Below are 24,107 nucleotides of genomic sequence, written 5' to 3' on the forward strand. Positions count from 1 at the left end.
ACAGAGCCACTAGATTGGGTGGACCACTAGACCCATGATGATTCGTCAGTCCAGGATGGTTGCTATGGTGGGGCCCTTTCACTCAGAAAATGTGTGGGCCCGCTTTCTCTACCTCAAATATTGAATCTATACCAATAAAATCAAATAAGGGTAAGTTTTCATACACGGTCGTGTAAACCGTGTATGTGAGAGGGTGGGAGTTTCAAGGCATTAATTAATGGTGGGATTTTATGACCTTTCCAACTCTTTGTGAGAGGCCTCTCAGATACACGGTTCGTGGAGTTCATGTGGATGGCAAGATTGGTTCTCGTACGAGGACCTGATCCGAGCTCGCATTGAAAACCCTCTCCATTATTTTGTAATAAAAAAAAAGGGGCGCTGTTTTATGTGCCACAGCACAGCCTACACCCAGGCACATGGGAGAGGGAGCCAATGACCACCCTACCCTCCTGCACAGGCTGTCCATGTGCCTAGGCACAGGCTACACTGCGGCATAGAGAACATTCTCCCTAAAAATAAAACATGTTTTTTATATGAGCCCAAATAAGAACTTGAATTACGATTTCAGAATATGATCTTGGAGTTTATTAAGGCAGAATCATGATTAACAGAATACTATTTAGTCCAAACAAATCAGACCTAGAATAAGTTTGAAAACAGAAACACAGGATAGAAGGGAGTTTCAGAAACTTGCTGATTCAAGAGAGAGAGAGAGAGAGAGAGAGAGAAGTGGAGTGATCAATGATATAAGCAAGAATCCCACCTAATGGTGCATGGTGAATGTTTGTTACATAGTGAATATATGCTTGTATTTCATCAGAAAAAAAATATATATGTTCGTATTTTTGTTTGTAGAGCGCTCGGCTGTATTAAACAGTATTGTATCATTATCGTACGTATTTTATTATATCGGATTTCTGAAAAATATGATTACTTTCTAATTTATTTAATTGTCGTACATATTTGTACCCGTTTAATTGTCGTTCCTAAACTTACTAACTAAGCTCCTGACACAATTTTAAGCCAATATAGGGATTACAAGCTTTACCCCCTACCCCATTTTAACTTGTTTTGCCCTAACACAAACTGATTCTAGCCAAAATTTGGCCAACTTTAATTGGGATTGACAGTAGCCTACCCAATCCCCAAGTCCAAGCCTAAATATTGCTTCCAGTGTATGGATCAGACACATCCAAAATGGTATTGTTTTCAGTAGAAACTGATTTTTTAAGTGAATATATTTTGTAATACTCTCGATGATTACAGTCATTCACTAATGTTATTAGAAACAAGGGGAAGGGATTCATGCACGTCAAATAAGGGGGCAGGGGTTGTGGTTGGTTCAGATGGGCATTTATGCCCACTGGACGATATTTAATGCCAACCATACATATGCACGCCATGCATAAAAAATTTTGCCTAGAAATAATATAAAAATCTAGACCAAATTTTCCTAAACCAACAGTCAATGGGAGGTTACCTATTGATCAAGCGGTTCATATGGATACGGGAAGGAATCGAAAGGATGGGATAGTGAACCTTCATCGCGTGGTAAAGGAAAAAGGAAAGTATGTTCTCACTTTTATGTAAAAATTTTAGAATACTCCTTTACTTAATGAACCATAACTTAAAAAGAATAACGATGGTTCATTTTTTTGTATGGAACAAAATAAAATTGGAGCTTTTTGAAAAGACTGCTTGGATACAATGCTAGCTATAAGGTCTTAGGTACCAATATGGTTTGGTATAGATACCTTTATTGGTCCCGGTTGATACCTGTTAGGGGTGTAAGTTTGGCCCTGAGTCCAAACAGAGTCTGAGCTGGATTTTTCAACTCTAAGGATAGGTTAGGGTTTCATAGTTCAAGCCCCAGGTCAAGGTTCGGCTGGCCCAACCCAACCTTAATTTTAACCCTGACTTTATGATGATTTTAGTTTTAGGTTTTACTAGTCTTTAGGAAGTTTCACTTTTCATTTTGCAATTTCTCCTCCCATTCGGCATTTAGGGTTTCCGTTTTACTCTCCTAAGTCCCACCGAATGCTAGAGTAAAACCTAAAGACTTCTCCACTTCATCACAATCTACGTCCGTATATTCTTGATAAATGGATTAACTCACTTCTCCTGTTTTTTTACCTTTCAATGTTTTGTGTCATCATCAAAAATTTCAATTTGATTTACTTGGAGCCTTGGACCAACTACCTTGGTTTAGTGGATTCCATGCCTCACAGGAACAACCATTTTGATCAATTTGATTTACATGGAGCCTATGAAGCTTTTGGTGGGGCAAGAAGGATAGGTTGTGAAATTCTGTTGCAACTTGGGAATGGTATATGAACTAGGGTCAAGGGTCAATCAAGGCAAGCCTAGGCTGGACTGAGCTTGACAGGGTTGGGCTTGGTTGAGTTTTTTAAACCCTGAGTCAAGGTCTGGGCGGACCTGGGCTAAGCTAAAGGGTTCTACGGTTGGGCTAGGATTTTAAAACCCGGCCCAACCCGGCCTTTTTCACCCTAATACCAATACTGCTATGGATACGTCTTATCAAACTAAATCGGACCATTTTGCCCTCAAAATACCGATACCTTGGTTTTTTGAATATTTTAACCCATTTCCTACTGATACCATCACTACATTGGCATTGTACCAAACTATCACTATCGCATACCAACAGTATCGAAATGATACCGTCACCTTGAGCTGTAACTACTTATAAAAGGATACAAACTTGGAATCAAAGGATAAAAATGCTCATGTAATTAAAATAGATTGGGTGGTGAAGCATCCTGATACAGTCGTGCATCCAGACACAATTTATGATCCTAACCTACTAATAATGACATATACGGAGGAACGAGCGTAGGGTACGCAGCTTGACAACGTTCCAGGAGGAGAAAGAATGACACAGAGAGGCGCTAGCATAGTATAGACAGCCTGACAGCAATTTTTCTATCCTGGATATTGTAAGCATCTCAATTCCAACTGCGCCAGATGGTTAGAGCTTGACCAGGAATTTCCATCCCGAGGCTCATATTCTCTTTGGCCCGTAGGAATTAAATTCTTATTAGACTTCTGGGTCCTGGCCCTGGCTATACCTACCTGAAAAACTCATGGAACAGTACCAACCTACGAAACAATGAAAGCTCAATTGGCATGGGACCAGATAATAGTGTTTCCAAGGCACGATTTGTAATCTTGGTATTGGATTGATTCGATGGATCAGATCGGCCAAATACAATGGATTTCACCCTGTAACCGTGTATTTTTCATTAAAAAAAAAATCTTTTATTACCATTTAACCTTGTCCGTACAGATGGATCAGATTGGATAGGTATCAAGATCAATCTCAGCCAATACCAATCCGATCCGGTCAATTTTCTTGATCCAAGGTAGAGCTATTGGTATAGGAGACAGTATCGTTTATATCGATTTGGAATCAAGCCTGTTGGTCCAATATCGGAATTTTTTTTGGAAAAAAAAAAAGATCACTTCTTGGGCCAATACCACTGATCTGTATCGATTTCCTGTGATACCGACATTCAGATGACAAACCAAACCATTGAATACCTAGGACAAGATCTAGATAAAATAATGAGACGGAAAGAAGGTGCACACCTACTGTCTACTGGTCGCTACTTGGATCTGTTCTGAGCTTCCATTTTTCTGTTGTCATATAATAAAGGGCGTATCTAATGCATGAGGCTTCCACTACTGTAGTCGCCAGTGCAGGGTCTGGGAAAGGTCATAACATACGCAGCCTTATCCCTGCTTTCAGAGAGGCTATTTCCAGACTCGAACACGTCATCACTTGGTAACAATGGAGCAACCTTGACCTGTGCACCAAAACCCGCACTCTTTTGTTGTCATATGATAAAACTCCATTTAAATTGAAACTTGACATGTGAGCAGAGAACTTTGGGGTCTACCTAGACACAAAACTTCAGCTCAATACGATATCATACATAGAAGAGGAAGGCAACAGAACAAGGCTTGCTTATGTTGACTGCCAGACCAGAAAACCCACTACCATTTACATGCCACGGATTTAGATATAAACCAGTGAACATACCAAACAAAACAAACTAACAAGTGACCCACAACATAAATATTTCCATACCTTTACCAGCTTTTGGTCTTCCCACGTACGTCACCTTTTTTACTTCTGCTGCAAACAATCCCTGTTTCCCTTCGGCAAAACATGGGCAGAAAAAGCCCAAATGATCAACTACCAGTCTTGATGAACCTCGGTTCATCCAGAACCCAAATCAACTCTGGTTGAACCCATAGAATTGCACCTTTCTTATTCCTTTCATATCACATGGTACAGATTGTCATATTTGACACACATGAATTCTGAGGCCTAGTCATTACCAGAAAAAGAATTCTGAGGCCTATGGCACCAAATAGCACCCACTGATACAAGATGTGGGACTAATTAATGTGGGTAAAGGTTCTCTGAACCTTCAGTGTTTACTATGCTCCCTCACAATGAACATTTTTAATAAAAACTCCTGTGAAAATGCATATGATTTTGCCGTAGGTTCACTTCCCAATTAATATTTAGAGCCCACCCACAATGATTGACAATACAGATAGTTAAGAGGGTCGATGATATAGTTAATGCTCATCCATGATGTGCACCATTAGTCTACAAGATGAATGGGAGGGTCAATGTACCAAGTATGAGTAGAAATTGGTGACAAGTATCAATTCAACAGTGCATGCCAATTATCACCTTGATATCCAAAATCAGTATTTACATGAACAGACTCATGACAATGGTCAACAGGAACGTGAAATTCTTCGGAGTTAAACCTTGTATAGAAAGAATTTAATAAAAAAAAATTTGATGAATGTTTTGCAAGGTTATGAAATGAGATAGCAGAATAAATTCAACACAATTGAACACTGTTTACAAGAATTACAATGATTTTGACATACCAATATGAAATTTCACCACTATATGGCACAATCTTGGAGGAAACACTCATCTTTTTTATTTTTTCTTGGCTGTAGCTTTCTTCGTTGATTTTTTGGGTCCTTTTCCATTCTCCTGCCAACAAGAATAGACTGAATGTCAATCGTTTGTAATGGGTAAGTAGAAAAGATTAAATTCTTATTCCTTTCTAACCATTACAGTGAAGGTCATGCTTGGCACTTTGATCAAGTGCTCACTTGCTGAACGCTTGGTCACGGATTCAAGTCCTGGAAACAGCCTCTCTGGAAACAGGGGTAAGGTTAACCTTCCCCAAACCCTGCTAAACGCGGGGGCCTTGTGCATGGTATGACCCTTTTTTTTTTTCTAACCATTACAGTCAAAGAAGTTTCTTCCAAAACTACTAGCCTTACTACCACATTATAAATCAAAGTAAATTTGTAAAAGACCAGTAAGAAGATGGTCTTATTAACCATTACAGTCAAAGTTTCTTCCACAACCCTTATTAGTTGACAAGCAGCATATTTTGGAACCCAGGTAACCTTCTTTAGCAGTTTAGTCAACGCAGAGTCAAGAAAACAAGTTCGAAAATTTGTAGAGCTGCCTAGGTGTCCATTTACTATCCACATCTTACTGCCATTCGACTGGGAAAGAATGAAAATTTCTTCTCCAATACATCATGACCCTAATTCAAATCTAAAAGTATACCATCCACAAGAAACTGATTATGGGGTAACAATGCCATATACAGGTTGCTTACTAGTTTGCTTACATGGGCATCTTTAGGTTGGGAATTCTAGAAGGGTACTTTGTATCAAACAATAGATCAGTGAAACATCACGCAACAGAGGCATGTCTAAGACAATGGCATAAAATTTATCTAGAAGTACCTTCCTATATTGCATATAAGCAACTCGCCCCATCAACTCCTGTCCACTTTTATTGACATAAACCTGATGATCAAGAGATAATGTCAGTATAACATAAACTCTGAACCAAAAAGAAGACATATTAAGGCACTTAGGCATTAAGGAAAAAAAGAACCTTTCCTGCTCTTTCTTTAATTTCAATCATGCTGCCAGTCCTCTTACCCACCACACCCAGAACCCAAATGCAGGTGTCCAGGGTCCTAGCTAGGCAAAATGCCCAGAGATTATCCAGTTGATGCTCAGACTATGTTACATAATACATGGAAATTCGTAATCACAATTGCATTTGTGTTTTATCCAAAATAATATGGCAGAAAAACATTTATACAAGAAACATGTCTTTTTGTAATATATATTAACTGTTTTTAAGCTATCTAGTGGTGACTTTAAAACAGAAAAAGACAACTTATCAAGCCATATTCCAAATATTTGGGGCCAATTACACAAATTTTGTTCTACCATTCCACACTCTTTTTAAAATCAAACCTGCTGTCACCAAATTTTCGTTTTTTCACTTGTTTAGTTTGAAAAATTGTGCAACCTGAATGGAATGGGAAATGCCAGATTGATCTACTAAGATAAGATAATGGGGCCAAGGCGGCCGGACAACATAGGGTTTCAGTTGCAAATATCATGGCATGGAACCTGGAGGGATATAAGGTTACTGGATTGTGAAAGCTGGAGGTTCTAATAAAACAAGGTCAGAGCTCTAGGTTGCAGTGTTCAAGAATGCTAAAGGTCTGAGAAATTAATGAAATTGAGGTCTATAAGGTATTGATTAATTGAAACAAACAGTTGGCAACTTATCAGAGGTGATTCAAAAAGGCTTGATGATTGTCGGATCACCTCCAAACAAGTAGACAAGTTTCAGACTTTCAGTCATAAAGAGCCCGTATATGTAACCAAACAACCCTCCTTCCTCTTATTCTATTTATAATAAAAGGGGATTTACATGTAAGCCAGTTAACACCCATTGCCATGGTTTTAAGTATCAAGATGGATAAGTGGAATACAATGTAGCAATCCAATACCGATAACAATATTATTTCATAAGCTTTCATCCTGGATCAGGATGGATTGGCTAATCCTGATCAGGAATGCCAGTGGCTGATCCGAGTCACATTCCCGAGTTTTATAATTTTTCCCATTGGCCCTTGTACTAGAATTTTTATCACCTCCAATTCGCTGCCCGCTCCAATTCCCTCCAATTCCTCACATAGGAGCAGAAATGACCACCCTACCCCACCTTGGGCAGGGGGCAGGGTGGTCATTTCCACTCCTATGTGAGGAATTGGAGGGAGTTGAAGCGGGCAGGAATTGGAGGTGATAACGATTCCCTCGTACTATGCATTTGAAAAATATTTAGGAGTGTTGAACTCTGACAAACAAAAATACAAATACCAAGATTTTACACAAAGCTTGAAGATGGCTGTACTCACGAAACAATCAAAACAGCATTTCTCTTTGTTCTCACACGAAAATCAATGGGTTGAAAAAATATTGTTGTTTTTTGGTGCCAAACTTAGATAGTGTTAACAAAATTACTGGCCTATTAGCTCTCTAATAAAGAACTTAGAGAAGAGATCATGTGTACCAGCAGATACCAAAACAGAATGGCAATCAAAAGGACCCATAAAATAAAATAAATTAAAAAAAGACTACCTAATCAGATAGTTATCAAGCCTGAAGACCACAATGGATAGCTATAAGCCTATAACCCACAGTGCCCCTAACTTTAATAAGGATTCACAACAGGACCTGAAGCAGAATGGTGTTAAGAATCAGATATATCATTCCATCTTATATGAGAGAGTAGAGAACATCATTAAACATCATCAGATCAAAACATTTAATGACTAAAATAAATCCTATTCATTTTCCATAAGTCCTAAATTATAATACAAAGATTCTTCACTTCCTTCACGGGTATGATAGTTTTAGAGGTGTGGTATCACGTTGATATATAAAGTGTTAGAACTACATACGTAAAAGAAAATATAGCAAATCTAGTTACCCTTTTCCCATCCTGGCCTGTATACCAATGACCAATAGACTGGCCTTCTGCATGAACTCGTCTTTTGCCAGCATTTTTTGGCATGCAGGCACTGCTTTTGGGGTTAACCCAATCCTCAGAAGGTTGTGAGACCTCTTTAGCATTAGAACTTTTGACCTTCTTTTTACTTCTTTTTGAGCTTCCTACAAGAGCCTTGTTTCCTGCTCTACCAGGCTGTGGACAGACTCTCTGACCAAATTGACTCCTGAGGTGATTACAGTATACAATGTCAGAAAAAAAATATGAAAATGTTGTCAAACATCACAGGACAACATTAGAAGTAAAATATCAGATCAGTTACATGTAATCAATGACTGCCGCATCAGACTGCTTGTGTCCTCTGTTATTGACATCCCCAAGAGGGAAGAAGTTAGGTAAGCGTTCACGGACTAATTTCTGGATCCTTGTGTCCTCATGAAAAAAATATTGATATGCAGGAGGAAGAGGACTTGGCAGATTCTCTAAGTGTGTGACATTTTCACTGATGCTACTCTTCGGATAACCTTTGGAGCTACTGACAGGTATACCTTTCTCCATCTGTACTACATTCTTATCCTTCACTGACCTGAAGTATTCATCACAAAACTCATCCAAAGCCGGTGTGGGAATACTTGGATTCTTCTTTGGGCTAAAATCTTTCCATAAATCCACAGTTTGAAACGTACTTGGCAACCTTCTTTTTAGCTTCTTTGCTTGATTCCCTGTCATACATTGGTCTGGACTACATTGTCTTTCTTTTGCAGCAGCATCATTCTTACCAGCATCTTGACATAAGTCTTCACTGACAGAAGGCTCATCTGAATCAGAATCAAGCAACTGGAATCTTCTGAGAGGACTGAGAGTTAACTTGGGAAACATCAACTTGTTGTCACCTCCCTCCAAATTTGCAGAAGTTGAGGCATTTGAAGATGGTGTGTATTTCCGTACTTTATTATTGTTTATTGATTGTGCAGTTAAGACCCTACGGGAATGCAATTGAGACTTTGAACTGTTACTCGCAGAATGATTTTGTACCGCTGAACATCCAACAGTTTCTCCTAAAGAAATTATAAAAAGAATGTTCAGATCAATGAATATTCAGCTAGAAATACAGATAAGTAAAATCAATTACACTAAGATATGGATATCTTGATCTGAAGTTGTATTCATTGGAAAGAGTGACAGAAACCAAAAACTAGAGATTCATTCCATGCTTTACAAAAGAAAATGGGTCAATTACTAACAAATAGGCAGCACTAAGGTTGTCAAAATCCCCGGCAACAGAACTGTTGGGGTGAATTAGGCAGGTCACAAAAAGCTAAATATTCACATTGTCCACATTCTAACATACCTCACAGTCAAAAAAAAAAAAAAAAATAATCATATAGTGTAATGAACAAAACAAATGGGTGGCTGCCCAGCCTGAATCAACGAACCGGATCCTCTCCAGCGCGCATCGGACAGCCGGGCAGCACTTGGGATGTGTGCCTGGTGCTGCCAGATGCTGGATGCGCTGGAGAGATCCTATTACGATATGATTCTTCGTCAAAACCTTTCCTATTTTATTCCTCCCAATTAGCAGCAACAATCTTGCCAATTGTCAATCAATGTTTATCTTGATTGGTTGTAAGAGTAATCTTAGGATTATTTTCTTCTATCATTCCTCGTATATGCATCCTCTTTTATGTATATATTCCATATACTATTATAATGAAAGACACACACAACTGCAGAATTCATATACAATTATAATGAAAGACACACACAACTGCAGAATTCTGCAATCTATCTCCTTCTTATCAAGATTGTTGCTGCTACTTGGGAGGAATAAAATAGGAAAGATTTTGATGAAGAATCATATCGTAATAGATCCCCTCCCTGAATCAACACCTAGGAGAACCCCTGGAATCCAGGCAACTGCCTAGTTATGAAATAGTGAAATACCTAGACTTGTGTAAACCATACCCATTTGGACTTAAGGGTGTAAATTTGGAACCAGAACCAAAAACTTTCCCTGAACCAACCCACCAAAACCCAGAATTTTCTGTCTATAATCTCCAAAACAACTAACCACTCAAAGTCATGCTCATCTTGTGAAGACACACAGCCCGTTAATCAGCACAGCTCAGGTCAACTCAAACTGGTTGGCAGTGTTTTAGTACCTCATATATTAACAAAAGATCCCACAGAGCTGCCCTCTTTGGACATTCAAACCCTTAAATCACACTCAAGTAGAATGCATAGCAGAGGTTTGGGGGAATTTGTATAGTAGCACAACGACACGGCTCGTCAAATCAAAATCAATCAAGAGGATACAGAAGTCTCCTTCACATTATAACATGTTCTTATTAGATTCGATTCAGGAGGAAAATTTGAAACTCTAATAGGTAAAAACTATATCTATTGAAAATTGTCCCGCCAAAAATAAATCATTGCAGGAACATGATTCAACCAAGAAAGATTGAGGTGGGTGGGAAAGAAATACGAAACAGCATGTTCTTACCTCTACGCAGTTCCTCCTGAGATGAGAACTCTTCAATATCATCATCAAAATCCATTGACGACTGCGTCGGTTGTGGCTTGCCGACAGCAGGCAATTGAGTCGCGGGTCCTCGCTTTAGGCGCTTGAGAACCGGATGTGAATCCTCAGTGTGTATGACAGGATCTAGGTTTTGAACTTGAAAATCATCATCTTCTTCGAGAAACTGGAAGGTTACATTGCTTGAAGATTCTGTAGCTTGTTTGCAGACTGATTCTTCTCTCGGGATGGCTCTGGTCTCTGAATCGAAGTCGACATCAATGCCCAGAGAGAACGATGGGGCTTCGAAATCCTCCATCGATATGTGTCTAGCACTCTAGCGAGAGATGAGATGAAAATCGCGATTTGGGGAAGTACTGAAGCAGAGAGAACTTTATTTGAATTTGGATAGAGAAATGGAGGGAGGAATGGAATTCTGGAAGAAAATTTTCGATTTTCCGCCTTCTTAGGCGCGAGCGCCAAAACTGAGGGCATGTCTTGGAGGAAGGATCGCAAAAGAGCCAGGACGAACTCGAACCGAGTTCCGGATCAATGCCACGAACCCTTAAGTATGGGTCGGCCCCAAAACCAAGGTTATCAAATTCCGGAGCCAGATCGGATCCAGGTCCAGCCGATTCTGTTCTGGGTCGGGTTCAATCAGTTAGTAATCGGTTGGAATCGGCCACAATGTGCCCTAATCCTAATTTCCGTAACTGGATTGCCGACTCGAATCGAATCCTTGCCCAAAACCGTTCCTTGGTCCTTTTTTGTTTTTTTTTTTGAGTAATTGCTTCTTGATCAATCAGGGGATTGACAAGTTTTCGGAGTGGGGTAAAATCTCGGATTCAGCTCGTCTGCGGCTTGGGGATGAGCGGTCACCGTATTGCGCTCAATTAATAGGCTACCACATGGATTTTATGTCGATTCAATGGTTCATAGACGAACTCTTGAGTGGCTTGGCATTTTTGAATGAGCCTAGCATTTTTTAAATTTTGTGCGACAATTTTGAATTTTGAATTTTGAATTTTGAATTTTGAATTAAGCTCGCCTACCAAACATTGGTTCGACATGAATTCCACATGGCGGCCTATGAGTTGAGCATAGCACGATCCGCTCAACCCCAGGCTGTAGACAAGCTCAATTGAAGATCATTAAAATTAAATTTAACATAAAGTAGAGACTTGAGAATGGTGTGAGAGTGTGTCTATATGTCGGGCTGTAAACGGATCGGATTCGGCTCGGATAGTGCTATATCCGCATCCGCATCCGATTAGCTATCGGACGGATTCGGATAATGCTAAATGGATACGGACACGGATACGGATCGGATATTTTATCCGTTTACATGTAAATATAGCTTTTCGGATAGCTATAGCCTATCCATATCCGCATCCGTTTAGCTTTCGGACGGATTCGGATAGTGCTAAACGGATACGGAAACGGATTTTGACTATTCATTTACACTCCTATCTATATGTATATGCAGTGCTGCAATAGGGTTGGGTTGGGCCGGGCTGCAATAGAACCCTAGCCCAACCATGAGTCCCCTTATTTGGGCCCGGGCCCTACCCGACCTTGACTCAGAGCCTAAATCTAACCTTGACCCGCCCTCAGGGTTGGGCCGGGTTGATCCTGATTGGGCCTGATCATGGGGATGGGGAAAGGAAATGCATGGGCTGGAATGTGTTGGGAAGAAAATTATCAATTTTACATAAAATAACATTATAATAAAATGTATTGTATCACTTATTATCTTCATATATAATATATTATATAACAAAATGTAGGTGACATTTAAAGTTTATAATATATATATTATATCAATATATATTTTATAGTATAACTTAAAATAGGGTCGGGCCAGGCCAGGCTTATCCCGAGGCCTCAATCCTGACCCGACCCAATCCTGACTCAGGGCCAGATATTTCCAATCCTGACCCGCCCTCAGGACCAAATATCTCAGCCCAGACCCTGTTCGGGCTCAGGGCGGGTTTTGGTCGACAAGGCCAAACTTGCACCCCTATGTATATGAATGTATATATACATGAACATCAAGCTTAATTAAATTAGAAAAATAAATAAATTGCCTAATGTGTTTGTTTCGCTGTAAAAATATTTACGAAAAATTTAATTGTTTTTTTTATTTATATGATTACCATTATAAATTTATTTTATATATATATATATATTTTTTGTTGTTATTGTACATGATTAATAAACACATTTGAACAACCCTGTGGGTTTGCTTGGCTGGTTTTGGCTGGTTTAGGACGATGTGCTTCGGTCACGGAGTCCCAATATCATATGGGCCGATACAGATACCAATACGTAAGACCTTGTAAAGGACTTCATGCTCATCACATTTTGTCAAATTTCAAGTATGAAGATCAATAGAGGAAATGCCTTAAAAGTGACATTACTGTGATTTATGAAACTCTAAACTCAATGAATACCCAAATCATTCTCAATTTTTGGTTTCTGCTAAAATTTGACCACTGCAACAAAATCAAATGGCACAATTTGTAATATTAAGAAACTATTCTCAGTTTCACAATGGCAATTTCTCATTGTTTACTGTAGATTCATATGATTGAAGACTTAATAGTTAATACTCATCTCATTAATGACAAAACCCTGATTGAGAACAGTATGAACCACTTTTTTTTTATGGCATTGTTGAACATCAAATATCAAAAATGAAAACATGAAAACAGTCTCCAAAGAATCCACAAATGAACTGTTTTGCTTCCCACAAAAGTAGATCCCAAGGCCAATATTTGGGGGTTTTTTTTTTTTTTTCCAGGTTGAAATAAGCCCAATATTTTGTTGCACCATCAACTCTGCGTCTGTTTTTTCTGTATAGAATCTATAGATTGTGATGGAAAAACAACTAACTAAAATAAGATAATTTTACCATCAATTCCCGTTTGATGTGTTGGATAAGGCATACACATACTGATGTCTTTCCAAATAAGAACCCTAAAAAACAGAAAAAAGAACGGGCTGCTGCATTTAGGACAACCCACACAATTTACAGCCGAATCTTACAGTAATACTTACAACATAAACTCTGCTCCCCCCCCCACCTCTCCTTTCTCCCGATCTTTTTTTTTTTTTTTTTCTGAAATTACTGTACACAATTTTATTGCAGCCAAGGTAACATTGAGCCTTCTTTGTAGGGACTTGAAAAGCAAGCATTTGCAGTAGTGTGTTCTGCAGATTCAAAAATCTTAAGCAGTCAGCTTCACTCATTTGGTCAAGCCATTGACAAGCCTAAATTGAGAAGTATGACCTAGCTGGCCTTGCAAAGATGTCAAAGACTCATGATAACAAAGACTCATCCTTCAGTTGGCAGTCAACCTAAGTGGTGTTCGGTCCTGAACAACTCCTCATCTAATGGTCGAAGAGATAGGGATCGGCATTACCTTCACCAGTTGTTGACCGCTTCTTCGACTTATGCGGCAAGCCAGAAAACTTGTTAGAAGAATCAACCCGGCCAGAGGTAGAAGACTGGCAGTCTTCAAAAGAATCGGCATCGTCATCGCTGGTTCGAAAGTAGTACTGGGACCACCAAGCATCGAAACTCTCACTACTGGCAGGCAAAGGAGAGAAGTAATATGGCAGGAAGGCGGAAAGGGCCTTGCCACTCATAAGGGACACATCCCCAATACTATCATAATCTTTTAGGAGCTGCTGGTCAGGCCCACCATCAGAAAGTGAAAAGAAGCAAGGGCCTGGAATGGCCTGAACCAAACCAAACTGGCGAGCCATGAACTAAGGATTGTAAGGTTCTGTGTTGCACATATTGTTTTTGTTGTGCTCGAGAAACACCTCGTAATGGAGGTCTCGGCATGTAAGGAAAGAGGCCCAAAGATCTTCGTGCTTGAGTGGGTCAGTAATGGCCTCATCCAGCCAGTCAGGTAAACTTTTGGAAGAATGAAATGGAGTAAAAGAAGCTGAAGGACGAATATCCTTGAGGGTAAAGAAAAATGTAAAACAATCTGTGAGAGACCGAGCCACCGGCAGGTGAAGCAACTTAAAGCCAACGGCGGGGAAATCATCGATCAATGGAGAAGGACTGATTTCAGGAAAGAAAGCACTGAACCAAAATTGTAGAACCCAGAAAGGGCCTCCGTCGTGAGCAAAACCAGACTCTACGAGGTCATTACAACCCCGGTACAGGGAAGAGAGTATAAAAGCAGCAAGATTGGCAAGTCGATCAGCGGCTAGGGTATTCACAAGACCGAGGTAGGCTTTGGTGATCTTGTCGGCCCAGGTGTAGATAAGGCAACGACAAATCCAGGAGAACAGGAAGGCTATATACTCTTGCTTGTTCATCGGACCACTCTGTCTCCGGTATTGAGAAAGATAGGAGGTGTAGCTAGCATTTTTGGTAAGGTTCAAAACCCAGTCCACTCGAGAATAGTCAAAGCTGCCATTGATGTCCTCCCCTACGACCTTAAGGCCTAGGAGAGCCCTCACTTCAAGAAGAGTAGGGCTCATCATCCCACAACTGAAATGGAAGGAGTTGGTCGAACGGGACCAGAAATGGAGAGCGGCGTGAAGGAGATTAGCATCATAGGGATAGTGGATGGTTGACATATGAATGGCATCATAAATGCCAAGCTCCCTCCAAGACTCTTCCTTAATGTAGGACAACCTTTTTACCCAGTCATTCCATTCGGAATACCTACCAGCCCAATGTTGTTTTACTGTAGCGGGTTTATCCTTCAGGGTGGTAGAAATGCCCCATCGGAAGAAAGGGAGATCGACTGGGTGAGATGCGAAGTCTTTGATAGATTGATTGACTGAGGGGTCTTCGAGGATAGGACCTAAAACAAAGTCAGAGCGAGGAATAAGTAGCTCCAAGTTCACAGCAGGATGCAGACCAGCGCGCCTCTCCTGGAGACGATTGGCTATAGTCTGGGAGCCACCGGCACCTTCCTTCGAGTTGTAGAGGATCAAAGCATAATTCGTGATGGTCCAAGGAAGAAGATGAAAGGTTGTCACGCAACTGGAGACATAGAGGGGTTTAAGAAGGGGTTTTTGAAACTCGAAAGAAGGAATGATGGCTGCCTTGGGAAACGGTGAGATTAACCCAAAGGGCGTGAGTGTCGGATCACAATTGGGCCGCATATCCTAGCCAGCATTTTTTCAAGAGTTTCAGTCACATCAGCTTACGATGCCTCAGAAGATATTTTTGTTGAACAAAACTAGAGTAGGCACGGGCTCCCTCAAAAACCTCCCAACTCGCGAGGGGCATTGTTTACACCCAGATTTCGCTCCATTCCTTCACGGCCGAATAGAGGCACTAGGCCATGGGGTGACTCGACCAAGCGGCTTGATCGAAGCACCATGGTGCCTTCCGATCAAGGTTGGGTTCATCGGCCAAGAGGCAGTTGGTTAGCATCAATGATGGTTTTCTTTTAGCAGTTAAGACTTGGATGATGTGCTAACCTGAACGTGGCGGGGATAGTGGTCGATGAATAAGGAGACCATTTCTCATGGTCATCTTTACCGTATAAAATAAGCAGGAGGAGCTAGAAAGAAGGGATCAATCAAACACATACCAAAACCTGCATTTACTTATCTTTACTTTCCTTTACTATTGTCTTTCCTTTCCCAAGATGGTGTGAACCTAAGGTTTTTATTTCTTTTGCTTTATGCACCCTTATGTTTTGTACTATAGATTGTTCACTACGAGTGATTTGAAGTGCAATTGCAATCCATTTCCAAGTCTCCTTATTCTGTTATCTTTGAAAAGTCCTTGGCATACCGGAACACGAGTAGAACTCTAGATCATCGTGATGTAACAGGGTATCCTGTTCTCATTCCGGCCACCCCTCGCTGGCCGAAGGATTTTTGGCACAACAGGTGCGCTCTCGTAGGATAATTATTTAACCTTAGGTTTTGGCTTCTCCTTGGCATTCGCTATGGCAGACCCACGCGGTGGTTCAATAATGAGCTTAAGGTTGAGAACTCCATCCGTTGTCTGATTCGGAAGAAAATGCCACATGATCACAGTGTCATCATACAGCTCCATATGGTCCAGTTCAACATCTCCCCACACAATTTTACTCCAATGGTGAGGGAAACCTAAATCTTTCAAAGTTTGTTCCAGAGTTTGTTTTAACACAGCTACGGTATTTGTTTCTCTTATCGTCATGCGGTGCTTACCTCTTAAAATTTCAATTTCCACTCTAACGAGTCCATCCTCCGTAATATCCAAATCTTGTTCATCGATCACCGCAAAATCGATAACGTCTCTGCGTCCGAACTCCAACAAACTTGCTTCTTCAGTAAACTCCCCATCGAAAAATAAAACTTAACGCTCAATCGGAGCTCCGGTCTGTTCCATCAATCCAATTTTCAAGGTGATCAAGGAATCACCGACATGGTAAGGAACCAAAAACAAATATACCCTCTTTACATCATAAACTGATCGAATTTTTTTCTAAACAAAAATTCCATGATTCAAAGCCCCTCTAGAACCCCAGGTTATAGGTGCTCGTCCTCCTTCTCTGGTCATCTCATGGCGTCTTTGCTGGAAGACAGACGAGTAGAGAAATGCAAACTGCAGAGATGAGAAGACAAAGAAAATGCGAGGTGAAGAAAGCGGAAGGAATATATAGAAATTTCCGATTGAATTTCGAGTTCCTGGTGGAAAAAGAATGTTTTCATTCATGCTCTATGAACATTTATGGATCAATAATGTACAACCACGTATCGTTCACCGTATGCTTTCTGTTGCGAGTTGTTCTAAATCTTAAAGAAATGTTTTCTTTGTTCCATGTAGTCCAATAATGTATAGCCACGTATCGTTCATTAGTTCCAAATCTTAAAGTGATGACTCAGGAACCTTTTCATCCTTGGCTGCCAACTAGGTTTTGTTTTTTTATTTTGATTGCCAGAAATTGTAAGAAAATGTAAGAGCAACATACATACATGACCTTTCACTTCAATTAAAAGAAAATGTAATTCATTATTCACTCCCAAGAACCTCAACACTACTTTTCTATGTCTCATCCCCAAGGTCTCCAACCTTGAAACGGCTGATCAACTCAGACCCATAAGCCTCTGCAGGGTGTCCTTCAAAGTCATCACCAAGATTCTATCAAACAGACTCAATAGGGCTCTTAATGACATCATTTCACCATACCAGTCTGCCTTTGTCCCCTCCAGACTCAATGCGGACAATGTCTTTATAGCCCATGAAATGTTTAATTTCATCAAGAAGAAAAAGAAGGGTCAGCAAAAATACATTGCCCTCAAGCTCGATATGAAAAAGGCATACGATCGCTTAGAATGAAAATTCATTGAGGTAGTTCTTTTAAAGATTGGATTTAGATGCCATTGGGTTACTTTGGTCATGGCTTGTATCAGTACAACCTCTTTTAGCTTGCTTGTCAATGGAGTGATCAAAGGCTCCATCATCCCCTCGAGGGGTATCCGCCAAGGTGACCCCCTCTCACCGTCGATCTTTATTCTATGTTCACAAGCCCTCAGTGTTGTCATCAATAGAGCAAGTGATCTCTCTTTGGTACGTGGAATAAGGATCAAGCAAAGAACTCCAGCCCTTACCCATCTCATGTTCGCTGACGACTGTTTACTATTCTCCGAGACGAAGCTAGATGAAATCTGTAATCTCAAAGCCTGTCTTGATCTCTATTGCCAGCCAAGTGGCCAAGCAATTAACTTACAGAAATCCAGCCTTACCTTCAGTCAGAACACCCCTATGAAGTTTCTAAGATGGTTCTCTAGACTGCTGAAAATCCCATATGACGATGGCCCATCTAAATACTTGGCATTACCTACTGATTTTGGTATATCTAAGACCCAAGCCCTTAACTCATTAGTGATAGAGTGTCCAAAAGATACCAAAACTGAAAGCATAGCCTTCTCTCCATTGCCGATAAGGAAGAAATTATCAAATTTGCAACTCTTCCCCTCTCCAATTATGTTGGTTCTCACTTCAAGATCCCTAAGTCGATCCACAACCACATCAGAAAGGAAACGATTGACTTCTTCTGGGGGAAATCTGACCAAGGCCCACAAACGCACTGGATATCATGGGAAAGACTTTGTCGATCAAAAGAAAGAGGAGGACTGGAATTTAGAGATTCGACTCTCTAAAACCAAGCTCTTTTGATAAAAGTAGCTTGGTGTCTTTGGTCCCAACCGGAATCCCTATGGGCAAGGTTTATCAAAGCAATATATTTTTTCAATTGCACCTTCTTGAATGCTAAAGTTGGCCAACAACGAAGTGTGTTTGAAGGAAGGAAGGCCCTTCTTGATGGCCTCTTATGGAAAATTGAATCAGGAGAGTCTGTTCGCATCTGGGAAGACAATTGGGTGCCATCCCTCCCCTCTTTTAAAATCAAATCCCCAAAGCCTACAGATTGTAACTTAACGTGGGTCTCGGATTTAATTGATCAAGCGAATAGGACTTGGAACAGGGACATTCTCTCTTCTGTCTTCCATTCCACTGATGCCCAAGCGATTATGAAGAGTCAACTTATCCTTTTCCCAAGAGAAGACTAGCTGATTTGGGGGGGAGATAAGAAAGCTACGTTCTCAACCACGTCCGCGTACCATTTCTTATTGAACCAGAAGGAAGAACTGGCCAGAAGTAGACCTTCATCATCCATCCATAGTTCCAAACCTGATATCCCCTCTTGTGTTTGGAAGCACATCTGGTCCTACCAAACCCTTCCAAAGATAAGAAATTTCTTATGGCGGGTGTACGCTCAGGGTCTAGCATTGGGTGAAGCTCTGAGGAAGCGCCAGGTCCCCACAGACCCATCCTGTCCTCGTTGTAATGAGGCTATGGAATCCATAGATCACATCCTGCTCGACTGTCCCTTCGTCCATGCAGTCTGGTTTGGAAGTCCCCTCTCATTTTCCCCACCCCAAACCTCTGCTTCTTCATTCCATAAGTGGATTCAATCTTGGGTTACCATTGATAAAGGTTCGAAAGCAGGCAACAGAGAGGTGTTGGGCCTCATCTCCTTTATTGTTTGGCACATTTGGCTTGCTCGTAATGCACTTATCTTCAACCATCGATCTGGGAGTCCAATGGAGGTGGTTAAATCAGCCCAGGATGTTTTTAACGAATTCCTCAAGGCAAAGGCTATGCGGAGAAAACCTCATTCTATCCTAGCTATTAACAATGCTCTTGTTCTACAACCACTCATCCCTATAGCTAGCTGGACTCCCCCGCCGCAAGGATGTGTCAAAATTAATAGTGATTTGTCTCAGAAGAAGGACTTAGACTCCGGAGGATTTGGCTTTATTATTCAAAATCATGAAGGGGTGTGTTTGTTAGCAGTGTCTGAACCCTCTCAAATCAGGTCCATCTTATGTGGGGAAGGTTTTGCAATGCGGATCGGTCTCCTTTATACCTTATCTGAAGGGTTTGAATACATCATTGCTGAATCTGATAATTTGGAACGGATCCAGTACCTCAACAACCTGGCCAAAGCAAGACCAGTCGAGGCTTCACCTATTATCCATGATATTACCCATCTGAGGTCGTATTTTATTGATTGTTCCTTTCACTACATTTGTAGGGAATGCAACTCTGTTGCCGATTCTCTAGCTAGGAGGGCGTTGTCATTGTCGTGTAAGACAGAATGACCCCATTTCCACTCCTTGGCTCCAGGAGCTTTGTACCTCGGATGCCTTGGCTTTTTCACGGTCTAATCTTCAATAATTTTTTCGGTTACCAAAAAAAAAAAAAAAAAAAACTAAATGGAAAATGGAAAATGAAAAATGGTTCCCACCACTCGCGATCTTGTACATATAAAATCCAGTCATAAGAGCAATGCAAAAGAATGAAACAATAACTGTGCATCAAAACTTTTGAACGATGCAAATACACCTTGCATTCAAAAGGGGACAGAAGCAGAATCAAGTCAACTATGAGTAAATTTAGCATAAGAAATTATCTCAGAAATTAAATTGATTTTTTTTTTTTTTTTTTTGTTTTCTCTATTTTCTCTGTTTTGGGCTAATGGACCATATCCCATAAGCATACCAACCAGTTCGATTTCGAGCGTTTTTATTTACGGTCAATTTCTTGTTTCGGTCATTTAGGTCGAGCATCATTCAATCTTACACTGAGGACCTTTTTTTCCAATCAATAAATAATGCATTACCAAAAGCTAGATCCCAACTGTTTATTAAACGGTCAGGTTCAATCGGATCGACCAGTGCGGGCCAACTTTTGACACACTTATTACTAATAAATTAATTAATTGTAGATTCTTGGTAATCGATCAGTCCAAACTATAGAGCCATATTAATCCTGCGATGGACCCCACATTCATGGTTTACATCCCATCTATGAATGTTTGGGTTTGGGACCTGGGCTAGCTAGGCCTCAACAAGCTACTAGGGATCCATGCTCGTTCTTGCTTATCTTTTGAAAGGATCTGTGTCTGCCATCAATCATCTTTTCAAGATGTGTATATACATAGGGTGTTTGGGTTGCAGGCCTTGATCATTAGTTTTGTTGTCACTAAGATTGTCCCCTAGAGTGTGGGTTTGCAACTTATGTGGACAAACAAAAATTGATGAAAGTGAAATCACACAAACCACACACCAATCCCAAAAGGTTAACCGACTTTTAGGACCATGGAATGGCAGATATACACAACACACACCACACTCATACACCCGATGTGGGACTAAACCCACACACCCCTGGACAAACAAAAATTAAATCAATGAATCAACGTTGACCAATCATAAATAAGGTGATATATAGAGAATGATGTTTTACAGATAGTTAAAATATGACGGATGAAGTGGAGAGGTGTGTCAGGAGACTCGTGTAATCGACGGATTCCTCTAAATCTTAAAAGGAAATTCTATAGGACAGTCATATGACTGGCTACAATGTATGGGGTGAAATGTTGGGCAATTAAAAAGCGTCATATAGATAAATTAACGCTATGTTTGGTATGCATTCTTGGAATGCATTCTATGTCGATTTCGCATTCTTGGATGACAAAAACAATCTAAGAATGCGAAAATCGACTTAGAATGTATTCTAAGAATGCATACCAAACACTGCCTAAGTGTAGCGGAGATTAGGATGTTGAGATGGATATGTGGTAAAAATAGAAAGAATAAAATAAGGAACGACTATATTAGAGCTGATTTAAGAGTTGCTCTGATACATGGTAAAACAACGAGAAACTCGTTTGAGATGGCATTGCCATTGTTCAATGGAGGCCTTGAAATAAACTAAAAGAGCCAAGGCAAACCTAAAATATGGCTTAAGCCTTATATCAAGTGGGTGACTTCAAATAGAGCTGAATAAAGGGGAAGGAAGGATCCATATAGCCAACCCCATTCGATTGGGATAATTAAGGATGGGTTGTTATTTTGTAATCAGTGTTGCCCAAAGTGAAGGTCATTTTGCTGTTGTAACTTTTAACTCATTGAATGGATACCACTACTTTATTTTCAGCATAGATTAAGAAGGCCAGGTGACAGTGACACCCACTAGTCCACTACCAACAAGTCCAAGCCCAACAACCAATATCCAATTGATCCTATAGCTCATGTCCATTTTTTCCAATGGTTCTGTGATGCAGGTTATCATAATCTAGGACCTGGGCCTGTCAATTTGACCGAATATCTGGGGCGAGAGGTAGCTACTCATGTGGGAGTAATGACTCTTCTATCTTTCTCGTCTCACTAGGGCCCAGGCCCATGTTTTGTTTCAATTCAGGGGAAAATGGTTTGTGTGTGGGAGTGTGGAGCCTGCATCTCAAATACAGGAGAGGATGAAATGACCTCCCTGCACCCATGAAATGCGAAATGATCGCCCTTGTTGATGCTTCTGTGTGTGCTTTCATTGGCCCAGCACACGCATAGGGCTACATTCCCTCACAAAAAAAAATTTCCCCCATTTGTTTGATGGATAGATGTTTGATTTTTTTCCCCCCCAGCCTTTTACACGCTCTATAACAAACTTGAGAACAATTTGATGTGTTTGTGCGGCCCAAGTTCAGTAAAAACCCATGAACAGTTCAAGATATCGGTATCGCTGGTACCCGTTACCAATACGTAGGGGGTGTCAAAATGTGACCGAAACAGTGAAATCGAATCGAACTGAACAAATACGTATTTGAAAACAGAAATACAAGATAGAAGGAAGATCAGAAACTTGCCGATTCAAGAGAGAGAGAGAGAGAGAGGAGTGATATAAGCAAAAATCCCATCTGATTTGTAGGTGGTGAATGTCTGGTACATAGTGGATATATGCTCATATTTTTGCTTATAGAGCAGCCATATTAAACATGTACCGTATCGTTGTTGTATACATTTTATTATGTCTAATTTTTTTTAAAGTATTATTACTATCTAGTTCATTTAATTGTCATACGTATCCGTACTTGTTTGATTGTCATTCCCAAACTTACTAAGCTCCTGACACAGTTTTAAGCTAATATAACGCTTGCAAGCTTTATCCCTTACCCCCTTTTAACTTGTTTCGTCCTAACTCAGATTTTTTTTTTTTGGGGGTCTATCCTACTCAAGGGCCCATGGGCCAACTACAAACTACAACTATGAGGAGAGGGGAGGAGGAGAAGGGTGCCTTTTATTGACACAATGCAATCCAGAAGAGTCGATTCCATGACGCTCGCTCAGTTTAAACTCGAACCGAGTTACAGATCAATGCCACGAGCCCTTAAATATGGGTTGGCCCAAAACCAAGGTTATCAAACTCCAGAGCCAGATCGGATCCAGGTCCAGCCGATTCTGTTATGGGTCGGGCTCAACCAGTTAGAAATCGGTTGCAATCGGCCATTATGTGCCCATAATAGGGCAATGTTTGGTATGCATTCTAGGTCGATTTTGCATTCTCGGATGACAAAAATAGTTGCTTGTATCTTCTGAGAATGTGAAATCGACTTAAAATGCATACCAAACACAGCCTTAACTGATTTGTTTTTTCTTTTTTTAAAGATGATAAACAATGAAAGTACCTTAATGTGTGACTTAATAAGATTTTTTAATTTAGAACTTACCAATTAAGTTAAAATTCTATTTTATTCTTGGGTTGCGTTTGTTTTGCCGTAAAAATCTTTAACGAAAATTAATTATTATTTCTTAAATTATATAATTATCATTATAAATTTATTTTATATTTTCTATCGTTTTACTTTTTTTTGTTTTGTATGATTAAAAAACACATTTGAACATAATTGAGCGAGAAAATGAATCCAACCCAAATCAAGAACTTTGGAATGGATGAAGTTTTCCAACTTTTACATTGAATTTATTTGTCTTAAAAAATTTCCCTTGTGTGGTATCGATACAAGGAGGGTAAACTGATCTAAAAAACCAAGGTAGTGATATTTTGAGGAGCAAAACAGTCCAATACACTTCGATACAACTGACCTGTATTGGTATCGGCCGAGACCGATATGGACACAGTTACCAATATCTAACACCTTGTATAGGACTTCATGCTCATCACATTTTGTCAAATTTCAAGTATGAAGATCAATAGAGGAAGTGCCTTAAAAGTGACAATACTGTGATTTATTAAACTCTAAACTCAATACCCAGATCATTCTCAATTTTTGTTTTCTGCTAAAATTTGACCACTGCAACAGAATCAAATGTCACAATTTATTGTTACAGAAAAATTTAAAAGTAATGGACTATTAGGGAACTAGT

General features: G+C 40.1%; 2 protein-coding genes across 3 annotated transcripts; one reads left to right on the forward strand and one right to left on the reverse strand.

Annotated features, from left to right (window-relative positions):
- Positions 1 to 4,564: 4,564 nt before the first annotated feature.
- LOC122639951 lies at positions 4,565 to 10,797 on the reverse strand. 2 transcript variants are annotated; one of them, XM_043833006.1, is made up of 6 exons: positions 10,395 to 10,797; positions 8,214 to 8,949; positions 7,874 to 8,117; positions 5,821 to 5,883; positions 4,952 to 5,047; positions 4,565 to 4,810 (listed from the first exon to the last, which is right to left on the reverse strand). In XM_043833006.1, exons 1-5 carry the CDS (start codon positions 10,726 to 10,728, stop codon positions 4,991 to 4,993), a joined length of 1,434 nt encoding a protein of 477 aa, XP_043688941.1. In that variant the 5' UTR covers positions 10,729 to 10,797; the 3' UTR covers positions 4,565 to 4,810; positions 4,952 to 4,990. The 2 variants fall into 2 exon arrangements, with proteins under 2 accessions (XP_043688941.1, XP_043688940.1); XM_043833005.1 differs by lacking the exon at positions 4,565 to 4,810 and having other exon boundaries at positions 4,880 to 5,047.
- Positions 10,798 to 19,235: 8,438 nt separating this feature from the next.
- Positions 19,236 to 20,045, forward strand: LOC122640294. Its single transcript, XM_043833445.1, has one exon. It carries the CDS (start codon positions 19,236 to 19,238, stop codon positions 20,043 to 20,045), a length of 810 nt encoding a protein of 269 aa, XP_043689380.1.
- The last annotated feature ends 4,062 nt before the right edge of the window (positions 20,046 to 24,107 follow it).

Source organism: Telopea speciosissima, chromosome 9 (assembly GCF_018873765.1).
Source record: "Telopea speciosissima isolate NSW1024214 ecotype Mountain lineage chromosome 9, Tspe_v1, whole genome shotgun sequence".
Classification (NCBI taxonomy): Eukaryota; Viridiplantae; Streptophyta; class Magnoliopsida; order Proteales; family Proteaceae; genus Telopea; species Telopea speciosissima.

What these genes read in the sequence shown, in the direction of transcription:
- LOC122640294 (XM_043833445.1), top strand. Translation starts at nt 19,236, where the DNA reads ATGGAATCCATAGATCACATCCTGCTCGACTGTCCCTTCGTCCATGCA.
- LOC122639951 (XM_043833006.1), bottom strand. Translation starts at nt 10,728, where the DNA reads ATGGAGGATTTCGAAGCCCCATCGTTCTCTCTGGGCATTGATGTCGAC. An exon ending in TCAGGAGGAACTGCGTAGAG is followed by an intron (nt 8,950 to 10,394) that starts GTAAGAACATGC and finishes TAATTTCTTTAG; the next exon opens with GAGAAACTGTTGGATGTTCA. An exon ending in GCGGCAGTCATTGATTACAT is followed by an intron (nt 8,118 to 8,213) that starts GTAACTGATCTG and finishes TAATCACCTCAG; the next exon opens with GAGTCAATTTGGTCAGAGAG.